The 12,872-nt window shown below is 40.0% G+C and overlaps 1 protein-coding gene across 2 annotated transcripts in view; it reads right to left on the reverse strand.

Annotated features, from left to right (window-relative positions):
* LOC147066444 (uncharacterized) overlaps window positions 1–7,013 on the reverse strand; it is a 19,365-nt gene extending 12,352 nt beyond the window's left edge. For both annotated transcript variants that reach the window (XM_085955628.1, XM_085955627.1), the window contains exons 1-2: window positions 6,868–7,013; window positions 6,344–6,650 (exon numbers count right to left, since the gene is read on the reverse strand). In XM_085955628.1, the coding sequence (XP_085811754.1) occupies window positions 6,344–6,644 (301 nt within the window). In that variant the 5' untranslated portion in view covers window positions 6,645–6,650; window positions 6,868–7,013. The remainder of the gene's footprint in view (window positions 1–6,343; window positions 6,651–6,867) is intronic.
* Window positions 7,014–12,872: the final 5,859 nt, after the last annotated feature.

Consider the following 12,872-nt stretch of genomic DNA (forward strand, 5'->3'; position numbering starts at 1 on the left):
GGTAATCTCTCCCCGTAAACTGAGAAAATAAACTGAAATGGTAAATCTTATACAGCCAAACCACAAAAGTTAGCAAAACGTTATGAAAATTAACTGTAAAAAATAAAAAAAATTTAAGCAAATAGTTTGAGACTATGCCACTGTTGCGAATGAGAAGGAAAGCAGATATTAACATAATACACTCTCTCACTCAAATAATTATCTGAGCATTAACGTTTAAGAGGGGGCTGAAGAGATGGTATTCAATTATAATTCAGTATAAAAGGAATCTCTGCATTGTAAGCACATTAATTTAATTGAATCTTTTTGCAACAATCACTAATCATAGATTTTATTTTAAGAAACATTATTATTATTATTGATATTGTCGGCCTTCGCATATTATTATTTGATAAACACCTGCAAGTTGCCTGCCGATCAGAAAGCAGGGCTAAGATAAAATGTTAATTTCATCATAGTTGTTAATCAAACCTGTGCAAGTACATACTGATAACTTGGGTGGATATCGTAGTAAACATACTATTGATATATCTACGGGTATATTATTATTATAACCCAATTCAAATTGAACATAGGTTGATACTCAAATACTATTATAATATCTTTATGATTTCGAGAAAATATTACGATGGTATATAATCCATATCAATTATTTGAAAACATTACATTTGCATGTATATCTATATATTATATAAAAGAAAGTCGGGTTAGTTACACTATATATAACTCGAGAACGGCTGGACCGATTTTTACGATCTTTGATTTGTTGGATTTGTCTCAGCCCCGAATAGCAGAATAACTATTAAAACATGGGAAAAATTCACGGAAAAGAAAATTATGAATAAAATTAATTTTCTCATACATTTTGAACAATGAACCTCGCGCATTCGAAAATAAAAGAAAATCACAAAAAATTTAAATCCGTATACAACGCCATCTCTGATACATGACAGAAACAATAAACAAACAAACAAAAGAAAGAATGATAGTCGAAATGTCTAACTGTCAATGGTGTAGTGTGCCCAACATTTCGTGCTTCATGTCAACAGCTCAATTTGCTTGAAAACGATACTCATTGCGATATGACAATCGCTGAAGCAATTGTTTCTGCATCTCTAAGTCAGATACGCACTTTATTTACTATCATTATTTCGACATGCTTCCCATCGAATCTACCTGAACTGTAGAACAAATACAAGGATGACATGTCAGAAGACATTTTACATCGAATTCATGTCAGTTCAGGGAATCCCGATCTCGAGGTGAATGAGGAGATACATAACCAGGCTTTGCTTTTGATCGAAGACATGTGTTACCTCACGTGCAGCAATTTGTTAGTTAGGAATGCCAACGCCACATCGTGGAATGTACGATGCTTTCAATCGAGAATTGGAACGTGAATGTGAATATTATGATCGAGATGCATTGAACCAATCAGTTCGAACGGATGTACCACTGTTGAACCCCCAACAGAAAGAAGTGTACGATACATTAATGAAGGCAATTAATGATGGGAATGGTGGCTTATTTTTCTTCGAGGCGCCCGGTGGAAGTATGAAGACATTCCTCATGTCATTGATTTTGGATACTGTGAGTGCGAGATCTGAAACTGCTGTAGCAAATGCTTCTTCTGGGATAGCGGCCACGTTGCTAGAAGGATGCCGAACGCCTCATTCAAAGTTGAAATTGCCCTTAAACCTGCAAACGACTGAAAAACCGACATGCAACATTGCAAAACACTCAGTAATGGCCGAAGTTTTGTTATTAAGTAAAATCATCACCTGGGATGAATGCACAATGGCGCACAAACGTGCATTGAAAGCACTTAATCGAACTATGAAAGATCTGCGGAACGACTCAAGAAGTTTTGGAGGCGCAATGATTCTACTATCTGGCGATTTCCGCCAAACACTACCAGTCATTCCAAGATCGGCCGCTGCCGATGAAATAAACGCTTGCCTCAAATCATCGAATCTGTGGCGCTATGTGAAGAAACTTCAGCTGACGACAAACATGCGAATTGCATTGCTAAACGATCCATCTGCAGAAGATTTCTCCAAGCAATTGCTGACTATCGGTAACGGCTGTGTTCCTGTCGATGAATCGAACGGATTGATTTCGTTTCCACTGAATTTTTGCAATTTAGTCTCAACTATGGACGAACTCATCAACAAAGTGTTACCGAATATCATTGCTAACCACAAAAATCACAATTGGTTAAGTGAACGGGCATTCTTGCGGCAAAGAACAAAGATGTGGATCACTTAAACTTCACAATTCAAAATCACATCGTTGGTCCACTGCATTCCTTCAAATCTATCGACTGTGTAACAAACGAAGACGAAGCAACCAACTATCCAACTGAATTTTTAAACTCATTGGATCTGCCTGGCTTGCCACCGCACAATTTACAACTGAGGGTTGGCTCGGTAGTCATCATGCTTTGAAATCTGAACCAACCAAAACTATGTAACGGAACGCGTTTGGTGGTGAGAAAACTCATGGGCAATTTGATTCACGCGACGATAATCAAAGGAATGTTCAAAGGTGAGGAAGTTCTCATTCCGAGAATTTCGATGATCCCAACCGATATGCCATTCGAGTTTAAACGAATTCAATTTCCAATTCGTCTTGCATTCAGCATGACGATCAACAAATTACAAGGCCAATCCTTGAGTGTTTGTGGCCTGAATCTTTAAAATGAATGTTTCTCTCACGGTCAATTGTACGTAAAATATTCATGTGTCGGCAAACCATCTGCTTTATTTGTTTTCGCACCTGACAACAAAACATGTCGTATATCACAAGGTGCTTCAATGAAGGGAATCGACCTGAGTGCAACCCATCCAGCAAATAGTTTAACAGAAAGTAGTGCAACAATGCTACGCGAATCATTTCGATTCGCTTCAACAAAGCCTTGCTGCCACGTGAATTACATTCTTTTTTTTTCTTTTGACCATGTCCGATCCTAATAGGATCATATGGGCCTCCACAAAGTGGAGGTTTGTATTAACAGATTTTATTTTCACGAAAAATGGATGTCAGCCACTTGCTCAACGTATTAGGACAATACTCTGACTAATGCACAAATTGAAAAACAATATGTGAACTTGCCAGACCCAGGATTCGAACCTGGGACCCTCGACACTATAGACAGGCGCTTAATCTACGCGGTCATCGTGGGTGTACAGTTTAATGTAATTAAAATACTTTTCATTTTGATTTGATTTTTGCACATTTATTGAACTTATTCATTTTAACTTAAGGCCATGCATTAGTTGAGGCACGGTCTAAAAAGATCGTCGCTAGGCGATGCGCGGATTGCGGGTGGCGGGTGAAAATGACGCCTGTCAAACGAAATATTAATTGTCATATAAATCCAACATACGTCCATTTTATGTTCTGTTTATTGTTCTATTAGTAACAATAATAATATATTCATTGACATGTTTTCTTTTTAAAGTAAATGGGTAACGTTTTTAGTCATCTTTACACGATTTTAGAATTAATTGACCCGTCGCCATTACGCAGCAAAGTGACGTGTTCCCGGGTCAACATTCTCTCAGTGAATGGCAGCGAGTCCAAAATTTCGTCGCGCGTACAGTTGAAAATTATTTGGCGTTTCACTGATGCGTCACCTTAATAAAAAACTGAATATAATTCAGCTAATAAGTTAACACAAGTATATTGATTCTGAGGCGGTACGAAGTTCACCGGGTCAGCTAGTATTATAATATAGTGAAAAGGTCAGATAATTGTTTATTTTGCAAGATAACATCAAAATGTGTATACACTTATCTAAATGACGAATGACATTCATTTTCATTTTTATTTGTATGTTTGTTTACTATGTACACCGAGAAATTTGCATTTATAAAATTGGAAACGATTTTTATGGAAGAGTTTTGGAATATAATGCAACCAAGAGCGGAATGCACAATCTAAGGTTTCGTTCCTAAGGATAAGTCGCCGAAAAGCATGACTTAACTATAGACAATCATGAGTATAGAGTTAAGGAATCCTTAACCATAGACTACTTTTGTTATGAACACGCCCCCTTCTGTATTACCATTTACCACTGACAGCTGCTGTCAAAATAAATTCGCATGTCTATAACACAGTCCATACACTCAAATTCATTTAACAATGTATCTCAATATGGACATTGATAGTGTTAATTCGTTTGGCATGTACTTGCAGAATATTATTTTATTTTTATACGTAAGCCCGCAGAAATACAAAATACCAGATGAAGAATGACACTTGACGCAAGTGTTACCATGTTAAAAAAAAATCTTGTGGTGCCTGTGGAATCACGTATAATGACTTATAACGGAAACATAAGAGTATTATAATTATAGTTATTGCATTTATAAAATGCAGTTGTCATATTTTTGTCATCGTTTAACAATTATAAAATAATTTACCTAATGAGAATTTTTAAATATGGTATTATTTTCAATAGAAATGATCTTAACTAAGGACAGTGTTTCTGCATAGTGTTTTCTGCTAAGGAAATTTTAGTTATGACAAATGTTTCTGCATTCCGCTCTAAAACTGGAAACAATTCTATCATAGGTGTTTACTTCCTGAATTGGTTGATCCCAGAAAAAACAGGTCCATGCCACTACATGAACCACAGTGGATATTATGCCATGTCCACACTGGCAACAAGTTGCTGGCAACCTCATTAAATTTCACCATAATTATCATAATTGCTTAAGAAATTTTACGATAATTATCGTAAAATCTAAGGAGGTTGCCCGTGTGGACCCGGCATTAGATGCACAAAACTTAAATAATATATACTTATTATAAATCAAATTTTAATTAACTTTAAATATTAATTACGTCAGCCTCGACGGTATAAATATGAAATATGAGTCGATCGAGTCGCCGAGCAAGTTTAATGACATAAACAACTTTGACGTGACCTCTTTATAATAACTAGTAGACCAGATATTGTGGACCACATGTAAAAAAATCGTATTTTCAATTCTCAAGGCAAATTCTGTAGAACGTCCCCTTAATGTCTTGATTCTTTGGAATTAATAATTATAGTACTGTTCCGAAGATGGATTTAGGCCTTTCGCTCATGGAGAAACTAAAATTCGACGAACTGGTTCCTGATGGGACTCATAGACTGATGCTTCGCACACGGTGCTACTGAAACCCACTTAAAATAACAATCTCATAACCTCAAAACTGTCGAAAACCCATTGTATTTTCTACATTCAAAGCTTTTTCTTCTTTTTCTTATATATCTTTACGGGAATATTCTAGCAGCCTGTAATTATACAGGCAGGGGTATTTCTCAACTTTTGCCACAAATTTTAAATTAAAAATCGGTTCGCCTATCTTTAACCTTTGACGTCTTGACTTGTTATTACTACTTAGTTTTTAGTGATATTAATTTTGGTAAGAAAATATGATTTTTCATCGAAGTTTTATGGGGAACTGGAAACTGAGAGACTAGCATATCGCGTCTCTTCAGTTTAGTAGCGAATGTTTTGAAACTTAGAGATTCCAGTCTTGCTGTGAGCGAGCCGCCATTAAAATACATTAGCTAGATACTGGCTGAAATTTTAGTTTCAGTTTCCTCTTCTTTGAGTATTCTCGTAAGCGAAAGGCTTTTTAGTCAGAACCAAACTAACCCAAATATGGTAAATTGAAAAAAAAAACCGTTTGTTTCTAAGTAATTAGTAAAACTGGGCCACCATATCTCGAAAGTTCACCATCGCCAACAGTGTTGAGTGGAATGTATCGCCCCAGGATTATTAATTGTTATTACAGACCTACAAACTTATCTGTAGAATGGCCAAAAATGGAACTAAGAACTACCATAGGACGCCATTTTGAAAATGTCATTCGAATGTGAGATTTTGTCCAGTTACGAGTCTTGATTGGGTAGTTTTAGACAGTGGCTCTCCCATTCCATTCTTCAGATATGTTTGTAGGTCTGTACCTTAGTTATTCTACGCAATTGACGGTTACATAGTTTATCCTGGATACAGCGGCAAACACATTTTGAATATAGCCAATATATTGGATTATTTGTTAGTTTAGGGAGGTTAAGTTAGGTTAAATTATCCTAACAAATAATTTAGAATAACGGCTGTTTTCAAAATGTGTTGTGCCGCTGTATCCAGGATAACCGACTTGTACCCAATTGACTAGTTACCAAGGTAATAACAATTCAATAATCCGCACACAATACATTCTGGTCGCGGTGAGTACATTGAAACAATGGCGCTGTTATTTCTTGTTACCCACCCACCAACTTATCAAATCTTGTCTAGAGTTTGGGCACATTCATAGTTAAAAATGCATTGTGAAAACATACTCTCATCAGCTACATTGACGTCCACAGCAGATGTTGAAGATGGCGCATCCGACGATATGCTGCTGTCAAATAGAGCAGGAGCTTCTTTGGCGATGAACTGATGCAGTTTCAGCCTCTTGGTTCTATCTTGAAATGTGAGGAGTTTCTGTCTCGCTTGGTAAGCTGCGAAATCCAATTGCCCGATGCCTATCTCCGCGATATCATTCTCTCCTCGCTCTCCTTCCCATATTTTTTGTAGTGGCTGTCCATGGAAATTCAAGGACTGCGCCACCAGTGACGAGTCCATACTTTCACCCGCCATGTAATCCTAAAAATGAAGACACAATTTATTATTGAGTATACTAGGTATGTGACGTGAATTAGATAAAGTATACAAACAAAAAACCCCAAGGTTACTGTAGCCCCAGGCAAAAAATTCCATGGACAAAAGTAAAAGCATGGTCGCCATTTTGGATACAAGAACAAGCGAGGAAATCATTTTTTAGATAATATGGAGCGTAGGAAAAGAAAACACGAAACCGTACCTATTTAAGCGTCTTAGTAACACATTTAAAATGAAACACTGATGTTATATCCTCTGAGTAAATAAAAACTCTCCGAATAAAACCGGCTTTTAATCAACAACGAACAATAAAACGAGATATGATAGGGCGTTGATAGAGTTGCCAGTGATTCAACACCAATAATCAGTTTAGTGATGCAGCCTCACAAAAATATTATTATAAATTATATTCACAAATAAATAGATGAAATCACATAAAATAGTTTGTTTCACAAAACAAAAATCATAAATCACTCATTGTAAATATAAATTCACTCAATTTTGACAACTGCACACATTTGTAAAATTGTTCATCACAAAGAAAAGGTAGAAATTCACAAATGTCAAACTAATAATTATAGCAGCAATACAATTTATTAGAAGGCAATCGCAAAAATGAAAGGAGTTTTACCTACCATTAAAACTCTTATTATTCTTGTTGACTCTGAAGTCCCTTGAGATGTTGATCGTATTTTTGCCTTGTGTTCTTCTGCGCTGGCCCCTTTTTACCCCCTTTTCTTCTCGATTATTTACCTCTCTGGTTGTTCATCTTGTTTTTTACCGGCTGGCAGGACTGACGCTTGTATCGCGGCGTGCTTTGTCTTTGGTATTCAATTTGATATGTCTCAAGGAAACCAGGTAGGTGTTCTCTGGACTTCAGAGTCAACAAGAATAATAAGAGTTTTAATGGTAGGTAAAACTCCTTTCATTATTCGCTATTGACTCTGAAGTCCCTTGAGATATCTGTTTGTTATCACCTGGTAAAGCAAGATAGATCCTGCAAGATAAGGTGGATGAACCTAACATGAGAATTAGGTATAACATCTCCTTGCTTTTAGGCTCAGTGTACCGGGCTGAATAGAGAGGTCAACATATTTTGTTCTCCCGCTGTAGAAGTCTGTGTGTCTATCGGTCTCTGGTAAAATGTCTTAAAAGTAGCTTCTTGGCGCCAATTACCTCTCTGCAGGATGTCATCTATGGGGTAGTTCTCTAACCAATTTAGAGAGGCGACTGCTGATCGAGTACTGCCTGGTGATTCCTGTACCCCTGCATCAGCGAGTACTGACTTCACCCAATTTCCAATTACTGCTCGAGTCGCAGGTTTTGGGGGGCCTCTTGACGAGATAAATAATGCCGGAATATTACCACCCTCTTCTCTTCTCTCATTGGAAACGCAGATAAGTTTTCGTAGCCAAAAAACTGGATCGATGTTTTGGCAACTGGAAGCGCTTAATTTCCATCCAGATTGGCGGTGCCTTGATGTGTCCGTCTTGGAACCAAACACTGGCCATAGAATTATATGGTCGCCATTATCGACTAGGCCATTATCCGCTATACTGAGTAGGGTAAGGTCATGAACCCGTCGTCCCGATGCGAGTAATAATAGTATAGCTGTTCTGCGTGAAACCTCATATAGGTTGTATACTAGTGGTGTTGTTTTCTTGAGGTAGTCCACGATTATTCTAGGATCCCAAATCGGTGGTTTTGTAGGTCTAGTCTTGCGGGTGGATATGGCTTTTAACATATGACGCACTACTATGTTACTGCTGATGTCTTTACTGATCATAGGTTTGCAAAAGGTAGCTATGGCTGACTTATGTACAAGAATAGTGTTATATGAAAGACCTTCCTTATTGTATAAGTGACCCAGGTATCTAGCCACTTCAATCAGCTCGGGGGTATTATAGCTTATCGTGTTGGCCATGCACCATGTCTTCCATTTGTCCCATGCCGGTCTATAAGTCTTCAAAGTGGATGGTCGCCAGCCAGAAGTGAGAAGTGATCTGTCCTCTACCGACCAGCTAGAAATTAACTCTGCCCACCCAAAATTATCCATAACTGGAGTGATAGGTCCCGGACTTGTGGAGGTGGATGGTTTGTCACTGTATCCACTAGAAATGACTCCAAGTGCGGGATCGGGTAGGGGGGTTCCAGTGATCTCTGCTGTAGGTCTGCGCTCCAAAAACACTTCTTCCACCATGGGGCCACTAGTAAATATTTTCCCCTTGCCATGTTCAGGTGTGCCAATACTTGTGGAATTAGATTCGGTGGCGGGAATATCCAGGCTAGTTTGAAGTCCCACTGTCGACTGAAGGCATCGTGGAACAGTGCAAGAGCATCGTTCGGATTTCGTGAGACATAGGTTGCGACAACATGGGCTGTGTTGGACGCGAACAGGTCTACGTCTGGGAGTCCCCATCTTTGAAATAGGGGAGCTGTAGCCGCCATAACTAGGTGCCATTCTGGGATAATTTTGCTGCGTGAGAGATGGTCTGCCACGCAGTTGTATTTTCCTGGAAGGTATTGTGCAGTCAATGATATACTGGCCTGGTTGGCGATTTCCAGGATCTGTCGGCAAAGACTTAGTAGGCTTGCGGACTTTGTGCCCCCTTCGTTGTTGATGTAGGCCACCACTGTTTTGTTGTCGGTTTGTAGGAGTAATTCTGATCCCCTGAGCGTTTGTTCCCGGAGTTGTATGGCTGAAAGTACCGCAAACAGCTCTTTTCGGTTGGAGTGCCACGTGGATTGGCGTTTTGTCCATGTACCTGATAGGTGGTACTCGTCTAACTGCGCTCCCCAGCCTGAATCGGCTGCGTCTGTGGTGAGGAAGTGATTGTAGGTTGCCCTGTGAATCTTTCCTGAGGAGCCCACCGCTCGAATCCACCACATGATGTCCTCTCGAGCTTGTGGAGGAATCGATGCTGATTTGTGAGGGTGGCTCCTCGATAATTGAGCGCTCGTACGTTGTAGACGTCGGCAATGCAACCTCCCCTGTGGAGTGACGAAGGTTGCAAAATTAAGTCGCCCGAGGAGGCGTTGGGCCTGCCTGAGCGACCAACTGCCTTTTTGGATCTGCAATTGCAGGTGGTGACGAAGTGATGTGCACTTCTCTGTTGATAGATATTTCCGATTGTTGTGAGTATCCCACGTGATACCCAAGAACTCCCGCTGTTGGCTTGGAATCAGACAAGATTTTTTCTTGTTGATTATCCAGCCTAGAGCTTGCATGAAATCTATCATATAAGTCAGTTGCGACAGGAGAATCTCTCTGGACTGATTTGCCATGAGAAAGTCGTCTAAGTAAGTGACGATTCTCATACCCTTTCCCCGGAGGTGTTCGGCCACCCAGTTTGTTAACGAGGCAAACAGTCTTGGTGCTGCCGACAGTCCGAATGGAAGGCACGTGAATTGAAGGAGTTCTCCTTGGTAAACTAGCCGAAGAAATCGGCGATGTTGTATAGCTATAGGTACATGTAGGTACGCTTGACTTAGGTCTATTTTTACTAACCAGTCTTCCCTTTGCAGGAATGTTGGGACCTTGAAGTGGTGGAACAGTTTGAACGGCCTTGGTTGTAGGAAACCGTTTAGGCGTTTTAGGTTGAAGACGGGTCGTTGACTGCCGTCTTGCTTCCTTACTAGGAACAGGGTTGAGAGGAAGCTTGGAGATGGTTCTGCCAATTCCAATACTCCCGATTCCTTCAGTTCCGCGATTTGTGAAGTGATCTCCGGCGATTGTCGCGTTTGGAAATCCTTCTGGAATTGCACGGAAGGCATTATTAGAGGGGGTTTCTTTATAAACGGAATACGGGTTCCCGTTATTATTTTTAATAATGGTGGTGGTGCACCCTTGGCCTGCCAGATTTCCTGGAAATGCTGGAGGCGTCCCCCTTTGAACGTGGTGAGGGAGACCCGGTCACCTGCGTCTTGGGTAAGTGCCCCTTGCACCACCTCGGTTATCTCTGGGAAAACCTCGGTTGGATGGGCGTGGGCCTTTCGGCAGGCCACCCCTAACCTGGTCTGGTATCCTCCTCGTATATCCCTGCCTCCGAAAGGTGTCCTTGCGTCCACCTGACGAAGTGCTAGGTTGACTCTCCCTGACCTGGTCAACCACTTTGGTGGTCTGATCGAAGACCTTCTCCCGACCCCCACCTCTCTCTAGGAATACCGCCAGTTTATCTTTATTGAAGATGTGTTCGGCGCTAGGTGGGATCTTGTTAAGAGCCTCTCGGGTGAAGGTGTCTCTTATACCGGAGAGGATTTTCTTCCGCCTCGTCTGAACTAACTCTGCCCGCTTTCCACAAAGGATTCGGGTGACGTCCTCAGACACTTTGTTGAGTGCTGAAGAGGGCCCGAACTTCTTTACGACCGTCTCAAAAAGAGCCGTACCGATGGTGTGGTCGCTGACAGAGTCGACCACTCGCTGCAACGCGTCCCGAATACACTCTTTTTGAGCAAGCATTGCATTTTGGAGGCCGGCAATCGTACGCTCCATTAAATGTATTGTTTGCGATGAATGGTCGTAGGGGCGTAACTCATCGTTGAGTCCCAACTCAACGAAAGACGGGGCCGCCAAATATTGTTTTTGGGTTTCAGCGTAGCGAACCCCCGCCCAATTATCTGTGTCGAACAGTTGGAGCCTGGTAAGTTCCGCTACCCGAGCTTTGTCTGGCGTCGGAAAAGCAGGCTCCTGAACTATGACGCTAAATACAGGCAACGGAATCCTGTTGGGTTTTTCCGCTGTCTCAGGCCTTGCGGGCGGCCGTAAAAAACTTACCGGAGAGTCGATGTTTACCATCGGATTCTGCGGAGTAGGCACCACTGCAGGCAGACCCTGTTGGGTCAAGATTGAAAAAATTTGTGATACCTTGTTGTCCAGGGATCTAACTGTTTCCCTTAGCTCACCCACTGGATCTTCCAACAGCAATTCCGATTCATTCGAGTCGGTCTCCATCGCTAGTCCCTCCGCGACGTTACTGGCTTCATTACGCTCCATTATTGCACAATTTTCACAATTTAACTGCACTGACAAAAATTTTTCGCTTTCGAACAAAGCACTACAATCAAACAATGAATACCAAAGACAAAGCACGCCGCGATACAAGCGTCAGTCCTGCCAGCCGGTAAAAAACAAGATGAACAACCAGAGAGGTAAATAATCGAGAAGAAAAGGGGGTAAAAAGGGGCCAGCGCAGAAGAACACAAGGCAAAAATACGATCAACATCTCAAGGGACTTCAGAGTCAATAGCGAATAATGATGCTTAGGTGTCAATATAATTAATGTTTAACGCAGTAATATAAACATGTGTATATTCGTGCTACTATCGTTCATATATTATTTGATGTAAATCTACAACCAAATAACACCACCTAGGTTTTTTCGGTTCATCGATATAAATTTTGGTAAATGTGGCGCAGATGCCGTCATGAGATTGTATAAGTATAATTTTTGAACTAAACCTAACCTAACCTATTCTAACGTAATCTAACCTAATATAACTTAACCTAACCTATCCCAACTTAACCTAACCTAACCCAACCTAACCTGACCTGACCTATCCTAACCTAACCTAACCTAACCAAACCTAACCTAACCTAACCTACCCCAACCTAATATTAGGTACCTAATAATATAATCTTAGATTGTGATAATGAAGTATCAAAATCTATGAGCATTTCAAATTTTAAATTAACAATTATTGGATCGAAAAACCTATATGCAGACAGAAAAAGGTATTTATTATAATTGTCTACTGGAATAAACTGTTTTCGTAAAAAAAATCATAAAAGCTCATGACGGCATCTGCGGCACAATTACCTAAGTTTTAATTAACGTCACTTTCTCAATAGGTATTTATCAAAGAGATTTGGTATTTATAGTATTATTTGAATCTGAAAGTAGGTACCTCATACATACTTATGTTTTGCCAAAATATTGTTTAAAATCGTTAAACCTAATTTTCATAGTGTTTGTATTCTTTTACGATTAATTGGTTACAATAGTATATTGATACGTGAAGACTACTTTTTCCTTAGTGCAAATCGATCATTTGAGTGTTGTAGTTGATTTGTGAATATCATCCATTTCCGATGTGACGAACATCTTTTTAAATGTTGTCAGCGCTTTGTGAAAACAGTCTATTCAATTGTGCGAATATATATTCCCCTTTTAATAATATCTTTGATTTACTTAATTTATTTTTATATTC

This window comes from Rhyacophila brunnea, unplaced genomic scaffold, assembly GCF_057557595.1.
Source record: "Rhyacophila brunnea isolate RB1 unplaced genomic scaffold, BYU_Rbru_1.0 scaffold_5, whole genome shotgun sequence".
Classification (NCBI taxonomy): domain Eukaryota; kingdom Metazoa; phylum Arthropoda; class Insecta; order Trichoptera; family Rhyacophilidae; genus Rhyacophila; species Rhyacophila brunnea.